The 22,100-nt window shown below is 41.3% G+C and overlaps 1 protein-coding gene across 2 annotated transcripts in view; it reads left to right on the top strand.

Moving 5' to 3' along the window:
- The first annotated feature begins 14,500 nt into the window (after positions 1 to 14,500).
- PDGFC (platelet derived growth factor C) overlaps positions 14,501 to 22,100 on the top strand; it is a 423,119-nt gene continuing 415,519 nt past the window's right edge. The window contains exon 1 of one of the 2 annotated variants that reach the window (XM_073576451.1): positions 14,501 to 15,699. In XM_073576451.1, the coding sequence (XP_073432552.1) occupies positions 15,576 to 15,699 (124 nt within the window). In that variant the 5' untranslated portion in view covers positions 14,501 to 15,575. Of the gene's footprint in view, positions 15,700 to 15,733; positions 16,100 to 22,100 lie in introns of those variants that run through there. The other variant, XM_073576461.1, reaches the window with a different exon arrangement.

Genomic DNA, 22,100 nt, shown 5'->3' with positions numbered 1-22,100 from the left:
TGTTTTGTCCCCACAGCATGTCACTTGTCTTGCGTTTGCACTCTCTCTCTACAAGATAAGTATAACAGTATATTGAGATTATACGTTGATTCTGCATGATCATGATTCCGGGTTATCAATATGTGCGGCTGGGCGTTTTTTTGCTGCCTCAAAATCCTTGCTGCTATGAAGCATGTAATCATGGCTTTTTTTCTCAAACAGCACTCAAGGCAACATTGTCCCTCCTGCAGAGTAAGATTCGGAAGATTCATCTGGACCTTCAACTGGAGCTGCTGTGACCTGTTCTTCAGCTGGTGAAGGTGTTTCTGGTGGTGCCCCATTGTCAGCAGATGCTGGGGCATCGTCGTCCGGAGAATTCTGTTGTAGCGGAAACAGTTGTTAGAGGAAGGGCTGGCGGTTCGGTGTCAGGAGAGCCAGAACAAAAAAAAACAAAAAAAAAAAAACGAGGATAAAACAATAAAAGCAGCAATGAGACGCTAGCCTTGATAAAAAAAAAGTCAACCACGGAAGACGAATTTGAATTTTTTGCTTTACAAATAGCTAACAAGGCTCGCTCTCTGACCCCGGATCGCTAGAACATTTTCACTAGCCTGGTCCAAATGTCGCTTACAGCTTTGCATGATCCCACACCTATTTTACCATATGATGACATTTTGATGTCGGTTTTCGGACTATTCCAAAATAAAAACCAAGGCCAACCACTAAATCAACAATATCAATCCAGTCGCCCATACAGTAGTGAGCTGCTTGGACCCGCAACAAATCAAAGTTACAATCAGGATGCTGTAACAAACTATGGGTACTACCCACAGTACCAGAATTTGAACTAAATAATAAAGTTTGTGGTTGACCTTTTGGTTGTTGGTCCAAAATGTTTGTGGCCATCTGTTTTCTTTCAAATTGAAAAATGAATGACAATGTTTGTCATAAAGTTTATTGGTTTTCTAATACATTTTTATTGTTAAATTTACTTTGTGTTCTTTCTAAAAATTATAAGAGGGCTACACTACGGCTACATACGGCCAGTGTCATGGGTACATCATGAGAACACTATTGGGTAGAGTAAAAGTATGATGGTGTAAGTTCACAGTACTATGGGATGTAGAATAATATTTACCATTTCTTAAAATAAAACGCACCTAGTGCAAATTTAAAAATTATGACCATAAAATTAGCAATTCCAAGATTTTTTATTGCGTATAGATACATACAAACTATAATTTTAGCATAGGATATCATACCTATAATTGATCACTATATAATAACTCCAATCTGTAAAAAGGGTAACTCAATAGACAGACAACAAATAGACCAAATGAGTTCCAGAAAGCCCAATACATTACTAATGCATTACTACAAAGTTAAACACACAAAGACTTTGTCTTGTGCAAAAAGGTGTAAACATTTTATTTGCAAATTACATTTACATAGAATATCATTAGATACTAAATATGAGTCATATATGGTGGAGAATAATAAGGCCAGGACGCCCGACAACATGGAATAAAATAACCAAATGGAATAAAGTGGCATTCAGGGAAAAGTAAGGGGATAAGTAGTATTAATGCCTATTTCCAGCCAAGGTACTTATCAGGTTAAACTACCCATTAAACATAGGTGCTATAGTAAAGAGGAATATTTTCCGATAGGCAAGATGAGGCAAACATAAGGCTCAATGGCCGATCACAGCATCCCCAATAGTACATCCTGAGTCCAATCAATAGACCCCCCGTATAAAAGTAACAACAAACATTTCCTTATCCATAGTGGGGGTCAGGTGGTCCGGCCTGTGCCCATAGAAACTATGTTGTTATCAATACAAAAACAAATTAAAAAAAGAAAAAGACGGGTCCTTCTTTGCTGCCGCTCAATCTTCTTCTTCTCTGATCTTTCACTGCTGTTCAGACTGCCAAACACCAGCACAGGAGTTTTGCCAGTGCACAGCACCTTCTGGACTCATAAAATAGTCAGTAAAGGTTTCTCTCACATGCACACCCGAGTTGAATTGTCTTCCAACATGGCGCACTGGATTACATTGTGGCTTCTGGTACTCCACATCTACCTCGGAGCTGTACTCACAAGAGTAGTTGTGGAGTACACAGCATGCCTTAATCACGGTGTCAATGGTGTCTGGATCCAACTGGATGGCAGTGTGAAAGATCCTCCACTGACTAGTCATGATCCCGAAGGTGCATTCCACATATCTTCGTGCACGACTCAACCGATAATTAAAAATCCTCCGCCGGGCAGTCAGTCCCCTTCGTGGGTATGGGCGCAGCAGGGTTGTCATTAATGGAAATGCCTCATCCGATACCATCACAAAGGGCACTGGATGTGTGGAACCCGGCAAAGGTCTTGGGGCTGGGAGCGTTCCTCCATCTCGAAGAATTTGCTGTCCAACATGTGATGTTCGCAACACCCGAGAATCCCCAGTACTGCCATAAGCACCAACGTCGATGGCAACAAATTTGTAATGTGCATCAGCCACCGCCATCAGGACCACCGAAAAATACTTCTTACAATTAAAGAAGCGTGATCCTGATAGTGGTGGCTTCTGCACTCTTACATGTTTACCATCAACTGCACCTATGCAGTTTGGGAAATTGGCCACAGACTGAAAGTCTGCTGCGACCTGCAGCCAAGTCTTCTCGGTTGGGGAAGGCATCACCATGGGCTGCAACTTCTGCCAGATGACGGCACATGTGCACCTCACAATTTGAGAGATGGTGGATTTACCAACTCTAAATTGGAGGTGTAGGAATGTGTAGCTCTCTCCTGTGGCCAAATACCTGAAAAGAAATGTAATGTAACCTGTCAGCATGTATGGGCGATATAGATGCCTAAACCGCCTTTCAGGTCTTCTATGAAGCATTCAATATTGTCGCTAACACACCGGTGTAAAAAGAAAGCTGGAAATAAACACGCTGACATGTACATAGACCCATTATAGAGTGTGTCTACCTGTGTCAGTGTCTCCATTACATGTTCCAAATATAATAACACGTATCGGATACACTGACATGTGAAAGGGGCGTAATGACATTCAAACCGCAAATTATTTACTTACCGCAAGGTTATGAGCAGCCTTTCCTCAGCAGTGATCGCCTTCCTCATGACCGTATCGGCAAATGTAAGATGAGGACCCAAGATTTCAAGCAGATGATCAAAGGCGGTGATTGGAAGCTGGCAGAAGGACACAAACTTTTCCGGATATCTGCAAAGTAAACCAAAAAAAAATGGTTAGTTAATGATTACATACTTTTATACACATTTTAAATTGTAAAATAGCTTGAGTTATTTTGCAACTTACCTCCTCAAATCGTTATAAAGAACGTTAAAATGCCCATTGTCGGTTCTGTCCACTAAGAGTGGATGCACCCAAAATTTATGCCCTTGCTTTCTCCTCCTGCGCTGCTGCTGCTGAGCCTGAAATAAAAATATACTTTTAGTACACAGCACACTCCAAAAACAAAGACGTGAACAATTTTATGATTCATAACCCTAATCCCAAAAATATTCTTAATCAAAAACATAATCTAAAGTCTGATTTCCCAAAAAACACCAATCCGAAATCTATTCATAATCCAAACAATAATCACAAACCTAACCAAACCACAACCCTAATCCAAAACCCAACCATAACCCTAATCCCATACCCAATCCATAATACCATACCCAATCCCAAGTCTATTAATAATCCAAACACTAATCAATAACCTAACCCAATCACAAGCCTAATCCAAATTCAAACCATAACACTATTCCCAACAAACCCCAATCCTATCCATAATCTAATCCCAAACATAATCACGGTCCTTATCCAAAAAATAGCAACCCTAGCATAATAAAACCCTAATCTATTACCTGCTCTCTGTGCTGCATCAGGATTTGCAGCAAACACCCCAGCATGAGGATTCTGAATGGCCTGCGGGCCGTTATGCGCTGCACACTATAATCTTCATCCCACTGGGCGCTCAGCTTCTCATTTCTGTCACTCATCATTCTTTTTTTGTTAAAAGCAAAATGGAGGCTGGGGGGGTTGGAGCAGGAAATGACATCACTTTTTTTTTTCTGGAGTGTAGTTTGTCCAACTTTATTTATCTTTTCTTGTAGAAAACCGCAGACAATTCTTAAAAAAAAGCCGCAAGTAAAAGCCGCAGCAAAACCGCACTTGCGGTTTCTGCCAAGAGGTGCGGTTTTTGCAGAACCAAAAATGCAGGAGATTTTACTACATGTGCACATAGCCATAGAAAGGCAGACTTAGCCAATGATTGTTTGGACTCTGGACTTTTTTTTATAAAGCAGAAGTTTCAGTGCTTTGAAAAAGAATTCATACTCGGTGAATTTCTCCACAATTTTTTTCACATTACATGTTTCATGCTTTTTACTGAGCTCTTTCCACACTTGATAGATCTGAAGAATTCATACCCTGCGACTTCTCCACAATTTTTCCTGTCACATGCAACACATTTCACATTTTTACTGAGCGCTTTCTATACTTGCTAGATCTAAAGTTACATATCTGGCATCTGTGTCCAACGGCTGGAGCCGACCTCAATTTCTGACAATGGCATTTAGATAGAGCAGTTGCCAATGGGTAACGTGATTGCGTGCGCACTGATTGATTACCATGGAAGTTGGGGACTGCTAAAGTCCCCTTCCGCCACTATCTTGGTACCCCTGTAAAGCTCGGTCACAGACTGAGCTTCACAGTAGACTCCAATTTTCACTTTACACTGCAATACTATGATATTGCAGTATATAGTATGAGCAGAAAGGGTTTAAGTCCCCTAAAGGGACTAAAGGATAAAGCAAAATATTTAACAAAATGGTTTAAAAAATTTTGAAATATGTAAAATTTTGAGTTGTCTATCTTTTCCCCTATAAAAAAATAGAGAAATAAAAAAAGGAAATTTAGTATTGCTGTGAGCAGGTTGGCAGATGCAGTGACAGTCAAGAGGCAGATCAAGGGTTAGCAAATTTTTGCTTAAAGGGAACCTGTCACCCCCCAGGGCGTTTTTCAGTTAAAGAGTCACCTTCAGCAGCACTAAGGCTACATTCTGTGAAGGTGGCTCTTCTTTTTCTGACCCCTAGTAACTCTGAAATATCGACTTTTATAAATAGACTTTTATAAATATCGACTTTTATAAATACATCATAACACACTGCGGGGCGGGATCTGGGGCCTCCACAACACGCAGGCGCAATAGCCTGATGTCGGTTCTCAGGCAGCGCGCATTGCGCATGCCCAAAAACTCTTGTCACAGCGTAGCATTCATAACAGGAGGATGCAGCGACGTACAGGGGCATCATGATGGACGGATGGTGGGCGGCGCCGAGACACAGGACAGGCATGATGGATGGATGGTAGGCGGCTGATACAGGGGGACACAACATTCCTATGGGACACATTACAAGTATGAGAAGCTATTTATAAAAGTCGATATTTCAGCGCTACTAGGGGTCAGAAAAAGAAGAGCCACCTTCACAGAATGCAGCCTTAGTGCTGCTGAAGGTGGCTCTTTAACTGAAAAATGCCCTGGGCAGGTTCCCTTTAACAGGGTATAGCTCCATGCAGGGAGATATGGAAAACGTGAGGTAAAATGCAGGCAGTATGAGAAATACAGGGTTCTGGTTAAGGAAAAATCAACGCAGAAATAATAAATAAAGCTGTTCTCAAAGAAGTCACTTCTCAATGGGATGTCATCCTGACAGAAAAGTTCCCGGAGTAGATGATGGCGCCAACAGCCATCAGCATGACGTGGATCCGGTCTAGTGCTGTAGGGGGCGATGGTACTTGCCCAGTGAGCAACATTGAGTCTTTGAAGCGTCCTGTGAAGTCCTCAACCCGGAGACTCCTGTGACCTGGCACCGTACGGGCCCCTGTGCTGACAGAGTTAAGCGAAGCTCGATGATTATTCACCAGGGGTTCAAGAAACTGTCCCCGGTAAATGTCATAGTCTCTATCAGGCGTCACGAAAGCACCCCTGACTGTAGCAGAGCGGTTGACACCTCGATAGGACGGAGTCAACCTGCACATGGTCCGAGTCCCTGCGGTAAGTTCCTGTCACTGCCGGCCAAGAATCGTGTCACTAACGGTCTCTGAAGCAGGAGTACTCTCTCTCCTCAGCCGTGCGCTGCGCCTTCCCACCAATTCTGTCCGTGCTCACGCGCTGCCCCTGGTAATGCTTAGCCATGCCCCCTGTCAGCAAGTGTAAAGATCGGTCCGGTTGCCTAAACTTTCCCCCGGACAACATAGGAGACAGCCCCGACAGTTCCGGACTTGGAACAAGAAAGGCACCCCCAGCCCGATTTCTCTTCTTTCATTGCCATATTTATAAAAGTCCATTTTATGGAAATTTAAATTAATAAACCCATACAGTAAACACTATAATGATAAAAAATCAATACATCAGAACTGTGTTTTTTGGTCACTATGCCTCTCTAAAATAATGCAAACAAAATTATCACAATGTTGTGTGTACCCCAAATTGGCTTTAATAAAACTGTCAAGTCAGGAAGCAAAAACCAAGTCCTCAATAGCTCCTTCGACAGAAAAAAGAAAACACATTACAGGTTTCAGAAAATGGTGGCACAAACCAAAATTTTTTTTTTCAAAATTCTGTTTTTTCCATCGTTTAAATAATATTAATCTTGTGTACATTTTTAACAAGCTGACTTGGTTCCAAGTAGTTTTTACTGTCGATTGTCATAAAAACAAAACCACAAAATTGTAATGATATTTTGGTCAACTTAATTTTATGTTCATCATTTTATTTTGTATAATGCACCAACATATTCTGCAGCACTGTATAATTCAGAGTTTATCTGTACAAATAAAATTGTATGTTACGAAGTATTAAACTCATCAATAACGATAGCAGTAATTTAGGCCGTGTTTGGTACAGTAGTCTAAATATTTTTACCAAAACTCAATGTAGTACTCATAAAGTGATATGAGTCAGTCACCCTGCCAGTATCTGTATATATACAATTATGAAATTCACATGAGTGCAATGAGGGTGGGAAAACTGTTTAATAAAGGTAACAAATTCTGAGGAATAAGAAGGAGGGATGGAGAACACTTAAATTAAGGAGTGTAAAAGGTCTGCCTAAAATTTGTTTTTCGGCAGTGATTGCCAACTTTACTTACCTTGAAAACCACATTCAGTTCTGAGACAGGGTCGCAAGCCACATGCAGAGGCTCCCTGAAATAGTGACATCCAGCTTCTGCCTTCCGCACGGTAGTAACATCCAGAGCCCCTCATATCAGTAAAGGGCAGACAAAAGCTTTTCCAGAGAAATTACAAGAAAGTAGTTTATTTGAATGCAGGGGTTTCTACATTAGCCTCATTTGGTATTGTTGCATCGAGCACTCCCACCAAACTGTCACATCCAGTGGTCAAGCACCCCCTCTATATGGCAAGATCATCCTACCTTCTGTTTAACACTTACTTAATCTCTCCATCGCCAAGACCAGTATATGTACATTCAGATCTACTCTTCTATGTGGGCCATCTCAAAAAAGTCACTACCTGGAGACCGGCTATACAAAGCTGTTTGCTAGACATGGTGCTAATGCGCCAAGTTGGCAGATAGCAGCGAGCCACACATCATGTTCCTGCAAGCCCCATGTGGCGGCTCTTGAGCCACAGGATGGAGATCTCTGTTTTAGGGCATGCTTTTAAGAGTACATGTTAGGAACTTCTCTGACTAGCATATTCCAGAGAACAGTTGCAGCACAAGCAAAGTTTTGGAGACAGAAGTTGGGGGTTCGGATAATTCAATGTCAGCAAGCAGTTAATCCTGAATGCTATCTATGTGTTTTCAACTCTGCAAGCTTATATCTGGTATATAGTTATTTCAACTTACTCTGCTTGTCCCCTTATGTTGTGAGGTCAAGAAACTTTTCAAAGTGCTTTATGATCCATGTAGTGCTGGACATGTGTTTATTTGACCACAACATTTTATTGGGTCCTGGTGTCTCAATTTAGTGTGATTAACGAGAAGAGAGAGCCAAAAAAAAACAAAAAACTTAGCCTTAACCTCCTATATATTCAGACATAGCTAGGGGGAGCATTTATGCAGGGGTGGCATTTATGCACATGTTATCGAAGTACATGTATCAAAGTACTTCTGGCAGTTATAACATGGCAGTTAAACAGGGCAGGAGACAGGTAAGACATTTATATACATCTACTCTCTGTACATTTGGAGTACAACAAATATATACCATATGCATTTGTGTAATTTATATCCTGGCCGCTGCATTCACACACATCCACCGCCCTGGCATTAACTCTCCACACTCCATCCATATTGGCCCCTCGCTCCTTTCCTCTCCTATGTATAGCACTCATGCTCTTTTCACATTGTTAAATTGCACAGATCCAGCCAGTCCCACCATTCAACACCAGAGACGCTCTCACAAATCACTTAACCATCTGCTCACTCTTTCTATCCTCCTTCTCCTAGTTGCAGGAGACATTGCTCCCAACCCTGGTCCCCCATGTTATAGAAAGTCAAACCCCCCCACTGCTACACTCAGAAACCCCTCTAATCTTATTAATATTCCCTGCATGCCATCTGTCTCTCTTAATTGTGCACTTTGGAATTCTCGCTCAGTGTGTAACAAACTCTCCTTCATTCATGACTTCTTCCTTTCTAATTCTCTTAACCTTCTGGCTCTTACTGAAACCTGGATCCAGCAGTCAGATACTACCGCTGCTGCTGCTCTTTCATACGGGGGGCTACACTTCTCTCATACCCCAAGATCAGACAATAGAGCTGGTGGAGGCGTTGGTCTGCTCCTATCACCAAAATGTACCTTTCAGGTTATCCCTCAACTACCCTCACTTGTCTTCCCTTCTTTTGAGGTCCATGCCGTCAGACTCTACACCCCCTTCTCAATGCGAGTGGCGGTGGTATATCGTCCTCCCGGCCCCTCCCATCAGTTCCTGGATCATTTTGCCACTTGGCTTCCACATTTTCTCTCCTGTGACATCCCTACCCTCATCATGGGAGATTTCAACATCCCCATTGCTCTTCCCCTCTCCCCATCTGCTACTCACCTTTTATCTCTAACCTCCTCATTTGGCCTTTCGCAGCTTACTAATTCTCCAACGCATGAAGACGGAAACTCCCTCGACTTGGTCTTCTCTCGGCTTTGTGCAGTGGATGATTTTGCAAACTCCCCTCTCCCGCTCTCTGACCACAATCTTCTTTCATTCTCTATAAAGAACTGCCAGGCTGCTCAGGTCACCCCCACTGTCCAGACTTATAGAAACACACAGGCCATTAACACCCAGAAACTTCTGAAGAACTTGCAGTCTTCATTGGCCCCTATCTCCTCCCTCTCATGTCCTGATTCTGCTTTGAAGCATTACAATGAAACACTTCAAACTGCCCTGGATGAATTTGCACCCCCTATAAATAGAACACCACAACGCAGACGGCGACAACCCTGGCACACGGTGCAAACACATTTCCTGCAGCGGTGCTCCAGGTGCGCCGAACGTCTGTGGAGAAAATCCAATCTACACGAAGATTTCATCCATTTTAAGTTTATGCTTAGAACATACAACACTGCCCTTCACCTCTCCAAACAAACCTATTTCAACACCCTCATCATCTCACTGTCCAATAACCCGAAACGTCTCTTTGACACTTTTCATTCTCTACTCAATCCAAGAGTACAGGCCCCAACCACTGAGCTCCGAGCTGACGATCTGGCCAATTACTTCAAAGAAAAAATTGACCAGATCCGACAGGAAATTATCTCCAAATCCCCTCATACCATGCACTGTCCTCCCTCCCCCACTGCATCTAACTCACTCTCTGATTTTGAACCAGTCACAGAAGAAGAAGTAAGCAGGCTCCTTGCATCTTCTCGCCCAACTACTTGCACCAGTGACCCATTTCCGTCACATCTCCTCCAGTCCCTTTCCCCTGCTGTCACCCCTCACCTAACTAAAATATTTAACCTCTCTCTCTCTTCTGGTATTTTTCCCTCCTCATTTAAGCATGCCATCATACATCCACTACTTAAAAAACCATCCCTCGACCAAAATTGTGCCGCTAACTATAGACCTGTCTCTAATCTTCCCTTCATCTCTAAACTCCTGGAACGCCTGGTCCACTCCCGTCTTATCCGCTATCTCTCAGAAAACTCTGTTCTCGACCCTCTCCAATCCGGTTTCCGCTCTTTACACTCCACTGAAACTGCCCTCACTAAAGTCTCTAATGATCTGCTAACAGCTAAATCAAATGGTCATTACTCCATGCTAATTCTCTTGGATCTCTCTGCAGCATTCGACACTGTGGATCATCAGCTCCTCCTCACTATGCTCCGTTCCATTGGCCTCAAGGACACCGTTCTCTCCTGGTTCTCCTCCTATCTCTCCGACCGCTCCTTTACTGTTTCTTTTGCCGGTTCCTCCTCCTCTCACCTTCCTCTTACTGTTGGGGTTCCTCAAGGATCGGTTCTAGGCCCCCTCCTCTTCTCCTTGTACACTGCCCCTATTGGTCAAACAATCAGTAGATTTGGTTTCCAGTACCATCTCTATGCTGATGACACCCAATTATACGCTTCTTCTCCTGACATCACGCCAGCCTTTCTAGAAAACACTGGCGATTGTCTAAACGCTGTGTCTAATATCATGTCCTCACTATATCTGAAACTGAACCTATCAAAGACTGAACTCCTTGTGTTTCCTCCCGCTACTAATGTACCTACACCCGACATTGCCATTTCCGTCTGTGGTTCCACTATTACTCCCCAGCAACATGCCCGCTGTCTTGGGGTCATACTTGATTCCGAGCTTTCCTTTGCCCCCCACATTCGATCACTGGCTCGCTCTTGTCATCTGCACCTCAAAAACATTTCTAGAATTCGACCTTTTCTTACTTTTGACTCTGCAAAAACTCTTACTGTTTCTCTTATTCATTCTCGTCTCGACTACTGTAACTCTCTTCTAATCGGTCTCCCTCTTACAAAACTCTCCCCTCTCCAATCTGTCTTGAATGCTGCAGCCAGGATCATATTCCTCACCAATCGTTACACCGATGCCTCTACCTTGTGCCAGTCATTACACTGGCTACCCATCCACTCCAGAATTCAGTATAAACTTATTACCCTCACCCACAAAGCCCTCCATGGCTCAGCACCACCCTACATCTCCTCCCTTGTTTCAGTATACCACCCTACCCGCGCCCTCCGTTCTGCTAATGACCTGAGGTTAGTATCCTCAATAGTCAGAACCTCCCACTCCCGTCTCCAAGACTTTACACGTGCCGCGCCAATTCTTTGGAATGCACTTCCCAGGTCAATACGATTAGTCCCCAGTCCCCACAATTTTAAGCGTGTCCTGAAAACGCATTTATTCAGACTGGCCTATCGCCTCAACACATTAACCTAACCTATCCCTGTGTGGCAGAGCCAAAAATTTTACCATAACCAGGTTCCCAGCATCATGTTCCCACATGCTTTATGCATCCATTAGCCCTCTGTGTCTGTACTGTTACACACTTAACATTATGGCTGGTCCATACAATCAGGGCAACTGTTACCACCCACCTTTCGTGTCTACCTCTTTCCTCATAGACTGTAAGCTTGCGAGCAGGGCCCTCACTCCTCTTGGTATTTGTTATAATCTACTGTATGTGATTATTGTTATGCTGTAATGTCTATTGTCTGTACAAATCCCCTCTGAAATGTAAAGTGCTGCGGAATATGTCGGCGCTATAAAAATAAAATTTATTATTATTATTATTATTATGAAGGATTTTATTTTTGGAATGTTGGCATAATGTAGAGACCAGATAGGAAGATACAGGGAGGTGCAGCAACACAAAGAGCTTTAAGAGTGTGGTATATTTAATGGTATTCCATAGTGAATGGGCAACCAATGAATTGACTGGCGCAGGGTTGGGTTATCGGTGTGGTAGTAGATGGACAGACAGATGAGCTTGTCTGCTGCATTTGGGAAACATTTGAGAGAAGATAGTTTCCAGGGAAAAATGCCGATGAGAAGTGAGTTATGGTACTCGCAACAATAGGAGGTTTGTCCATTTCTGTGGTTTACAAGTGGCACACTCTGGAGTTGGAGTTTTTTCTGAGGTGCAGTTGACATGATTTTGTACATAATTCAATATAAAGAAGCAATAAACAGATTTGTTGAACTTACCCCAAAACAGCAGACGTATTGTCCAGGAGTTATGCTGCAACCATACACTAAATATGTTATATATTGACCCTCCTGTTGGAGCCTTTATCCTTTGTTACCATATTTGATAGAAAGCAGGCGGCTTTCCGAATGTTTTACTCCTGTTTAACACAATATGACCACTAGGTGGCAAGATATTCCCCAATTCACAAGAAATGGTCACATGGTAATGTCTTTTTAAACCTCACCATGTAGAAATAAATTCACTTGCCTGATAGTTTTAATACTACATGGGAAGTGTGAAAGTGGAATATACATGTTGTCATACAATGATGTCGCAACTAAACTGGAAATGTTCTTTGGTAATATCACAAGTGGCGATAAGCACAGAATCAGAAGGGTTCTTTGTATAAAAAATAAATGAAATAATATGATGTGAAGAATATGGTAAAAATACAGTATCTTGTTTTAGAACTTAAGCATCCACAATTTATATACTTATACAATGATATACTGTACATAATTTATGTTATCTGGCACCTGTCAATGAAGCCATAAATTTCCTGAAATTAATTTTAGACATCTTGATATCTCGTGCTTTTTACTTTTTTCCTTTCTGTAAAACTATTTTGAAAAATTTCAATAAAATTTCAGTTATATAAAAAAACACCTTATTCTTTAAACTGGAAATTGACAAGATCACTCAAGCAATATTCTAGAAGCAATAGTTTAGATAACGCAACTTGCATTTGCTTATAAAATGTAAATAACATGGACATCACGGTAGGACAGTGGTTAGTGCTGTTGCTTTGCTGCCACCAACAGCTGCAATGTGTTCAGCTGACGGCAAGACATACAGTAACTCATAATGATATCTTATTTCGACAATACATAGACAGTTGTTATAAAAATGACTTGCTTCCTATTCCCAACTTCATATATTGGCTAACTTGTAACTATATGCACAAGGGCATGTAACAATGAATGTATTCCATGTGCAAAAGTCTTAATTCATATATTGACTCAATGATTAGACCTGCAGCCTTGCAGTGCTGGGGTCCTGGGTTCAAATCTTACCATGGACAACATCTACAAAGAGTTTGTATGTTCTCTCCATGTTTATGTGGGTTTCCTCTTGGTTCTCTGGTGTTCTCCCACACATCAAAGATAGTGAGCTTAAATTGTAAGCCCCAGTGGGTACAGTGATGACAATTTTTGCGCAGGAATATGATGGCGCTATAAAAGGCTATGTTCGCTTACGCCATTGAGGTTTATGTCCGAACAACTGGAAGACAAGATTCGGGCTTATGCTGAATGGGCCATTGACTAAAATGATGCAGATAGAGTCAGTGTGTTCTTTTTTACATCATTTTAGGATGTATACACCTATTAGTAGACTACATCTTGCTGCCTGCCTCCAATAGGCATATACAGTCGAGAATGATGTTCAACAGAGGACAGGATGACTCCAGCTGCATCATTATCATTAATGGCCTCATCACTATAGATGAGCAAATTTGCTCAGATTCGGTTCTGAATTCGATCGGAATCGAATGCTGTTTTTTTGCAATTTTCGTCAAACATGGCCGAAAGTTATTACAGTCAATGGGTGTAGAAATTACCGAATTCCGAATATGTTCGAAGCCAATGATTAAACAAACAATCAGCACGAATATTGTTCGAAAATGTCTCGAATATGTCAAAATCAGATTCGAAGCCAAAATCCGAACAAATTCGCTCGTCATCTCTACTCATCACCCCGAATCCCATTTTGCCAGGATTTGGACATAAGCTCTGATGAAGCCACTGGACGTAAGGGCAAACGTTATGTGGACCCTGCCTAAGATAGCAAAATAATAAATTATAATAGTAATAGCTTCAGCTTCAGAAATGCCATAATAGTGAATGCAGTGCAATTCATTGCTCAAAATAGTACAACAGAGTGTTTGTTCATTTTTAATTCCTCATAATGTCTTATTATTTAATTGATTTCTTGTAATTAAAGTTAGTTGCAAAATAAATATTACAGTATTTCTGTTTGTGCTTAATTTTGTACTTACAGCTCAATGTCTACTCATATGAAACAGTATAGCGTCTCGTGATTTCATTACTTTTACTTTGAAAACTTTGCGACTTGTCTATTATTTGTGTTTCATTTTAACATATCACTTAATAATAAGTTTTTTCACTTTTCAAGTTTTTGTCCTGCCCAAGATGGGATTGCCTGTACCTCTTTCCTTTGCTGTAGCACCTGTTGAGTCGCCAGGTGGCAGTCTGCCTTCGCTGGAACTTTAGGAAAGTGAGAGAGAAAGGAGAGGGGGAAGGAAGAAGAAGGAGAGGGAGTCAAGTACTTTCATCAGCTCTAAACTCTTTCCCATTTGTTGCAGCTAGGAGCAAACTTTAAACAGACACCCACACTAAGCTCTCAGACTCCCAGCTAAGGAATTGTTTCCTTTTCACTCCTGAGTTTTTCAGAGGCACAGGAATCCCACCAGCAAAGCAAGCAAACCCCTGAGTGACCTGCAGCCCTATTAAGCACTAGAGGATCACCCTGCTGACTGGAACCTGCTGCCAGGCGGAGATCTCACTGGCTCCATTACTTTCATGCTGTTGGGTCACTGCTCTGATCTGCAAAACAGTGTGAGGAAGTTTGGTGCCAAGCCAAAAAGTAAGGTAAATAATCAGCACAGCAGTGGAGCACAGACTTTGATACTGCCTAAAAAAGGAACTGCCGGTGAGAAAAAAAGGGAGGTGTATAGAGACACGTTCCTATCCCACAATGTCCTGAGGGGACACGTTTGCTGACTATCACATTGTTTTCCCACAGGGTGTCAAGCTACAGATTCACATTTTTACAGCCCTGGATGACTGGTCTCACTTATAATGCTAATTTCTTCAGTAGTCACCTATTTTTGTTTGTTTATACAAGGTGAACTTCTCCTTGAGGAAGGATTCTTTTCTTTCTTGATGCCTCGTGTAACTTTTTGTACATTAGTTTCGATGTGAGGCCAGGCAGGTGTTCCTGGAGAATGTTTTTTTATATATTTATTTTTTAAAATTTTGTATTGTCAGGTTTTGGTTGTTTTTTTTATTATTTCATTTTTCTTTTGTGGAACGCCATTTCTTGGAGGATTTAAAACTACAGAAGATCTTCAGGGATTTGATCATTTTTTTAATGTTACGTTGATACTTTACCAAACTGGAGACAGAAAAGAATAATAGAATCAGAAAAGAGTTGACTTTGCATGGGATTATGAAGGATCTACCCAGTGATCATCTGCCACCAATGTTACCCAAACCGGCTCAGTGCTCTCTGGTGAAGGGTGCAGTGATCATGCTCTGCTGAGACTGACTGTGAACTTGCAAAATCTCAATTGCCATTAGTATCTGTGCTCACCCCTATTCATCCAAATGATCCTCCTATTGTTACTTCTCAGAGTCCTCACGTGTACCCTGGACTCTCCGCTACATGGAGTACAAGCTGAATCCAATCTCAGCAGCAAATTTCATTTTGAAAGTGCTAAGGAGCAGAATGGTAAGACAAACTTTTGATTTCTGTACACTGTGATAATTTACAGCCTTGAAAGGTCATTTGCCTCTCCTGGAGACCCATTAACTTTGGATAATTGATGTGGTATAGTCATACCAACACAAGGCTAGGCTTTAAAAGGTACCACAAAAAAGGAACTTAAAAACCTGGCACCAAGGTTAAAGAGACAGGAAAATAAACCTGGGTCCTTTTTTCCATATCTATTTATGTTTGTGCCTGTAGACCTAGATCCGTTGTGGTTTTACACTGGTGAATGACTTCTATTCCTTTCTGTCCTGGAAACAAGCTAATCCCACATAGGAAATGAGAATTACTTTCAGCTTTCAAGTGTACCTGAAATGTTTAGAAAACCCTTTAAATGAAAGATCCCAAGGGCTGGAGCTCGGTGAGTGTAAAGAAAGGATTCTTTCATGTAAAAGGGCAGCTTCAGGGTGTGTAATTTGCCTAGCCTCTGAACTCCATAGAACTTGCATTATTCTGATTTTTAAAGTCTTGTGTTGTTGATTTATAGATCATAAAGTCATTTTTTTTCTTTGAGAAGAATAAATCTTGAAAGAATAAATGAGTTCCCGCACAGAATGGGAAATATAAAAAAGTGAAGTTGCTTGATGACATTGAACATTAAAAAAGCATGTGTATAAATAGTCCTGGTCTATCTGCATGAGTTGTGGTGCCTGCGGTAATACTTTGGCACTAAAACACTGGCCATGTGAATTTCCTCACGTTTATGTCAGCTGAAAATTGTAAATCAAGCTGACTTTTACATTCATTTTTTATTTGCAGCTATGAATGGCCTTTTCTGTTACTTTGTTGTTTTCTTTTCCTTTCCTCTGGATGTGACTTTTTTTTATTTTCCTCATGTGGTACAGAGCAAAATCTAGAATGGGTTAATAGCTAGTAGAGATAAGGAACAGGACACAACTCTTTATCACAGGCACTAGAGTTGTGTGAGAGAGCTGATATTGTTTTTGCATGCTGCTTGCTAATGTGTTGACATATGGCACCTGCAGACTGCCAGAGAGCCTGATCAAAGAACAGCCTAGAGATCAGCCTCTAATCAGTCTCCACTGTGAAGGACCAAAGGAAACTGATCAAACGGCTGAGGATCCCTGCTATGTTGTGACGGGAACCCATCAAGATGACCTTTGTCTATCCTTTTTTTGGTGTTGAAAAATAATGCACTTTCTTAAAGACATAAAAATAACATGTGTTTTGTAAGGCAAGTATAGACAACTAGTAGTTTTCGACTTCTTGTCTTGGACCTACAAGTTCTCTCACGCCTTACCAGTTAAAGGGCAGGGCAAATTATATTCTAAGATGGTGCATTTTGGTGCCAAAAATACTTTTGGTGCAGAGTGTTTTTGTGCGCTTCATGTTTTTTTAAATGTCTAGACTGTAGACGACGTCTAGACTCAGGAGGCAACAATGTTTAATATATTCTATACTAAAAGTATTCAAGGGAAAAAGTTAAACACCAAATTCAAGAAAGAAACAATATTCTGAGAACTTGTTTTTTTTATATTGTTCCTGATTCTCAGTTCTACTTTTTTATTTCTTACAATTGTAGTTTATATGAGCATCATTAATGAAGATGCTTTACAGCATACGTAAGTAATTTTGTTGCGTCACATTTCATCTCAGGAAATATTAGCTAATACGATATATTATATGAAGGTATCTAAAAAGCTTGATCTCGTAAAGTCATTGTTTCAATGAACAGCATTCATAAAAATAGCATTTTGGAGATAAGTTTAGAAAATACATTGGGCAGTAACGAGAAATCTTTTGTTATCATGGAGGTTATTAAGGTGAAGTTTGACATCATGCCAACGGATGACTTCTTCATTGTCAGTGTGACTAAATGTAATCTAATTGTCAACAAGAATCTGTCACTGTCTCAGATATTTGCCAATGACTTAGTTTATCTGTTAACAGAACACATAGATCTAACCTAGACCTTTTTTTACGATAATGCAGTCCAGAACTTGCATGTGACCTTAAAATAACTTCACCTTCGATCTCTATTGTTTAAGACATATAGATGACGACAAGACAATTCTATCAGCAAAGGTACAATATACTGAACCCCACCACTGCATTGTTAAGTAGCACAATTACAACAATCTCCACTCTCTACGAAGTTTTTGTTGTGAGAAAATGTCAGATTTGCCAATTGTCTCTTCAGAGAGGAAGATTTGAACTTTAGTGCCACCAATTGGAAGTAGCAATCCTAAAAGTCAATATCGACCCTTTGGCGAGCCTTGTCATATGACTTAAGGGGCCTTTACATATAGCGATATCGCTAGCGATATCGCTAAAGTGTCACCGATTTTGTGACGCAGCAGCAATATCGCTATCGATATCGCTATGTGATCCTTACCTCCGACCGGCTCCCCCGCTGTCTGTCGCTGATCGTGCAAGATCGTGCAGCTCCTTTTCTCGTCGGGCGCTTCCTGCTGGCGCCGACGAGCGACGCATGGACGCAGGCTGGAGGACGTCAGGATCGCCGCGTCTGAAAGGTAAGTAACGACCGCTGCTGCATCGCTACATCGCTGTGAGATCTGCCTGTTTGGCAGCTCACTAGCGACCATTTAGCGATACACCAGCGATCCTGACCAGGTCGTATCATTGTCGGGATCGCTGGTGCATCGCTAAATGTAAAGGGGCCTTTAGGGTAAAAGCCAAACCAGAATTTCAACTTGCAGACACATGTTTGGGGTGTTGCCCCTCTTCAGTGCAAAGCATAAGATCTGATAAGGCAGTATGAGAGGCCTCTGACTGTATTTTAAGGGGTAACGTCTCGTCTTGTGGAGAGCAACATGCCAGTGTAAGGAGACTTACAGGACATGCAATGCTCCTCTGGAAAATTAAATATGCAAATCACCTTTTCAGTGAGGAAGATGACTTGAACTATATTACTACTTATTGGTAGGGTATATTTTCTGCAGCTTTTGACACTGTTGACCACCGTCTCCTACTCTCTAGGCTCCAGTCACTAGGCATTAAGGACACTGCTCTCTCCTGGTTCTCTTCCTATCTTTCTGACCGCTCCTTCAGTGTTTTTTTCGCTGGCTCCACTTCATCTCCTCTTCCTCTCACTGTTGGGGTACCTCAGGGCTCAGTCCTTGGCCCCTTTCTCTTCTCTCTCCAAATGGCCCCATTTGGACAGACAATCAGCAGATTTGGCTTTCAGTGCCATCTTTATGCTGATGACACACAACTATACACTTCATCCCCTCACCTTACCCCCCGCTGTACTACAGAACGCCAGTGACTGTCTGTCCGCAGTCTCCAACATCATGTCCGCCCTCTATCTGAAACTCAGCCTCCCCAAAACTGAGCCTCTTCTGCTCTTGCCATCTACTAACCTCCCTAAACCTGACATTTCCCTCTCTGTGGGTGGCACCATAATAACACCCTGGCAGCAAGCACGCTGTCTGGGTATTATGTTTGACACCAATTTCTCCTTCACATCCCATATACAATCTCTTGCCCACTCTTGCCGCTTACACCTAAAGAACATCTCTAGAATCCGCCCTTTTCTCACCATGGAAACAACAAAAACCCTTACTGTCGCTTTGATCCACTCCCGCCTGGACTACTGTAACACTCTATTAATTGGTCTGCCTGTTACTCGACTTTCCACTCTCCAGTCTATACTTAATGCAGCAGCCAGGGTCATCCATCTGGCTAATCATTACTTGGACGCGTCTGCTCTTTGCCAATCGATACATTGGCTGCCCATTCACTACAGGATCCAATTCAAAGTACTTGTTCTCGCCCACAAAGCTCTCCACAGTGCGGCACCCCCTAAATCTCTGCCATCATTTCTGTCTATCGGCCTAACCAACTGCTACGCTCTGCAAATGACTTTTGACTAACCTACGCACTAATCCATACCTCCCACTCCTGACTCCAAGACTTCTCTAGAGCTGTGCCAATCCTCTGGAATGCTGTACCCCAAGAAATTAGGACTATCCACAACTTGCATAGTTTTAGGCGCTCACTCAAAACACATTTGTTCAGAGTGGCCTATCACGTTCACTAATCAAAGTAATTTTATGTGAAAGTGTGCATGTGTAGCCCATTCACTATCCCCATCTATCCCCCATTCCCTCAAGATGGCTGGGCCGTCATTGTAAATACACACCTGTACTTTGTATCTCCCCCACCTCATTGTAGATTGTAAGCTCTCACGAGCAGGGTCGTCTTATTTTGCTTTAATTATTGTATTGTTAACGTTGTTACTTATGACTTGGGCTTTGAAACTGTTAAACTGTAAAGCGCTGCGGAATATGTTGGCGCTTTATAAATAAAGATTATTATTATTATTGGAAGTAGCATCCTAAAAGTCAATATCTACCCTTTAATAAGCCTTGCTACGTGACTTAGGACAAAAGCCAAACCAGAATGCTAATTTGTGTTTTGGGGTGTTGCCCTTCCACAGTGCAAAGCACGAGTTCTGATTTGGATGGGTGGGAGGCCTCTGACTGGGGTTATAGCACTGTTTAGTTTATGGTGCAATAATCCACAATATATACATTTTATATGTTTTAAATAGAAAAAATATAATTATTGGGTGTCATTCATGGCAGTAATCTGATGACATGAATCATCTTCTATCACTGGACCAAGTGGAATAAACATTTAGTCCAATTTATTTTTTTTTGCTACAATCACATAAAAAATTCTGTGGCCTTTTCCCATTATTCTTTTACCAGCAGTTGCTATTTGTATCTTTTACCAGCATGGACTACCCATCTTTTAGATCAAATACATGACACAGATATTCATATCTTGCTATGAAGTGTTTCTCAGTTCTGTAAACTCAATCAAGAGACACCCTGACCAGTACCGCAGTATGACCTGAAACGTCATTGTAAAGCTAATAGAGGGCACTAGTGCTATATAGTGGTGGGATGGGGATGGTTGTAACAGATTTTGCATTTTGCACATCACTAGTCTAGGGTATATTCAAATGTTTCATTTTTGCAGCATTTTATTCTGCATCAAAAACCATAGCGGTGGCAGGAAGAACACTTTTTTAAACAATATTTTTACTTGCATTTTTCACTAATTTAATTTGATGGGTGAAAAGCGCTGCAAAAAGGCTTAAAGAATTGATATGTTGCATCTTGGCAAAAGCACAACAGTGCTCAAAATACATGTGGAAAAAAATGCTGCAAAAACACCACTTTCGGACATAACTTTAATAAATAAAAGTGAAAGGTTTCTGTGAAACATGGAAGTGGAGATTTTTTTAGCCTGTATTGTTAGTTTCTGTTAACTATTTCCTCTATTTGTTCCCCAGTGCATTGTGCAGTAATAGATCTTGGCTTTGGTCATGACCTAATTCTATATCAGGTCTACAATCAGTCACACACAACAGTAAAGTGCTACCCAGGGAAACGCTGTGCATTATGTTTTCCTGTCTTCTTTCTCCAGTCGGAGTGATTGTCTGTATACAAGTTAAACCAAAAGCATATGCCCATCAATTTCAGTCAGTAAAAAGAGCCGTGGTAAATCTGGCCAGAAACAGAGGCCGTAGATAAAAACTCACAAACTGCGATCTAATTTACATTATTAGGAATATTCTTCCTGACCCTGATATTCCGATACATTGATTTATCAGACTTCGCAGCGGAATTTATGACATATGTTGGGTTTCTGCTTCTTTCGAGACCATATCTTTAAGGAAGTTCAAAAGCATTTTACCTGCAAATTCAATGTGGGTGACTTTTTTTGACAACTGTCTACCCCTATATACTGTACCTATACTGCCACTGATCCTCAGAGTATCGGCTGATATAGATCTTGTTCTATGAATACTATCCACCAGGACAAACCTCTGAGGCGTAAAGGGACATGATGTTGACACCACAGTTTACAGCAGATAAGGAGTCATTTAGAGATGAGGATAGATGTTCCCATTACATTACTGGTAAAACCAACTATGTATTTGCAAAAAATGAGTAGACTACGCACACAATTTCTAAAGTACACAGATAAAACGGTCTAAAACATAATGCATAATCACGTACAGGAAAACAAAGTATTTTAAGGAATTCTTATAAATCCCAACCACAGGTAAGTCCATTTACATTGATATAGAGATTAAAGAAAAAAGGATAAATAGACAGTGCAAATATGTGTAGACATAATATTCACAGGTTACCATGTATGACTTTGAGATTTAGTCTGATACCATAAAATACGAAGGACTTGGAAAAATACACACATATACAGAATAAAGCTATTATTTATTATGATGAGATTGGAAAAGTTGGGCTTGTTTAGCTTGGAAAAAAGACGGCTCAGAGGATATCTCATTTACAGAGGCGATAAAATAAGTGTGCATGCACCATTATGATGTAGGGCAGAGTATA

Source organism: Dendrobates tinctorius, unplaced genomic scaffold, assembly GCF_039654945.1.
Source record: "Dendrobates tinctorius isolate UK_male_01 unplaced genomic scaffold, ASM3965494v1 ptg000008l, whole genome shotgun sequence".
In the NCBI taxonomy this organism is placed as follows: Eukaryota; Metazoa; Chordata; class Amphibia; order Anura; family Dendrobatidae; genus Dendrobates; species Dendrobates tinctorius.
Note: the sequence above shows the minus strand (reverse complement) of the source record. Positions and strands in the feature narration are given on the sequence as shown.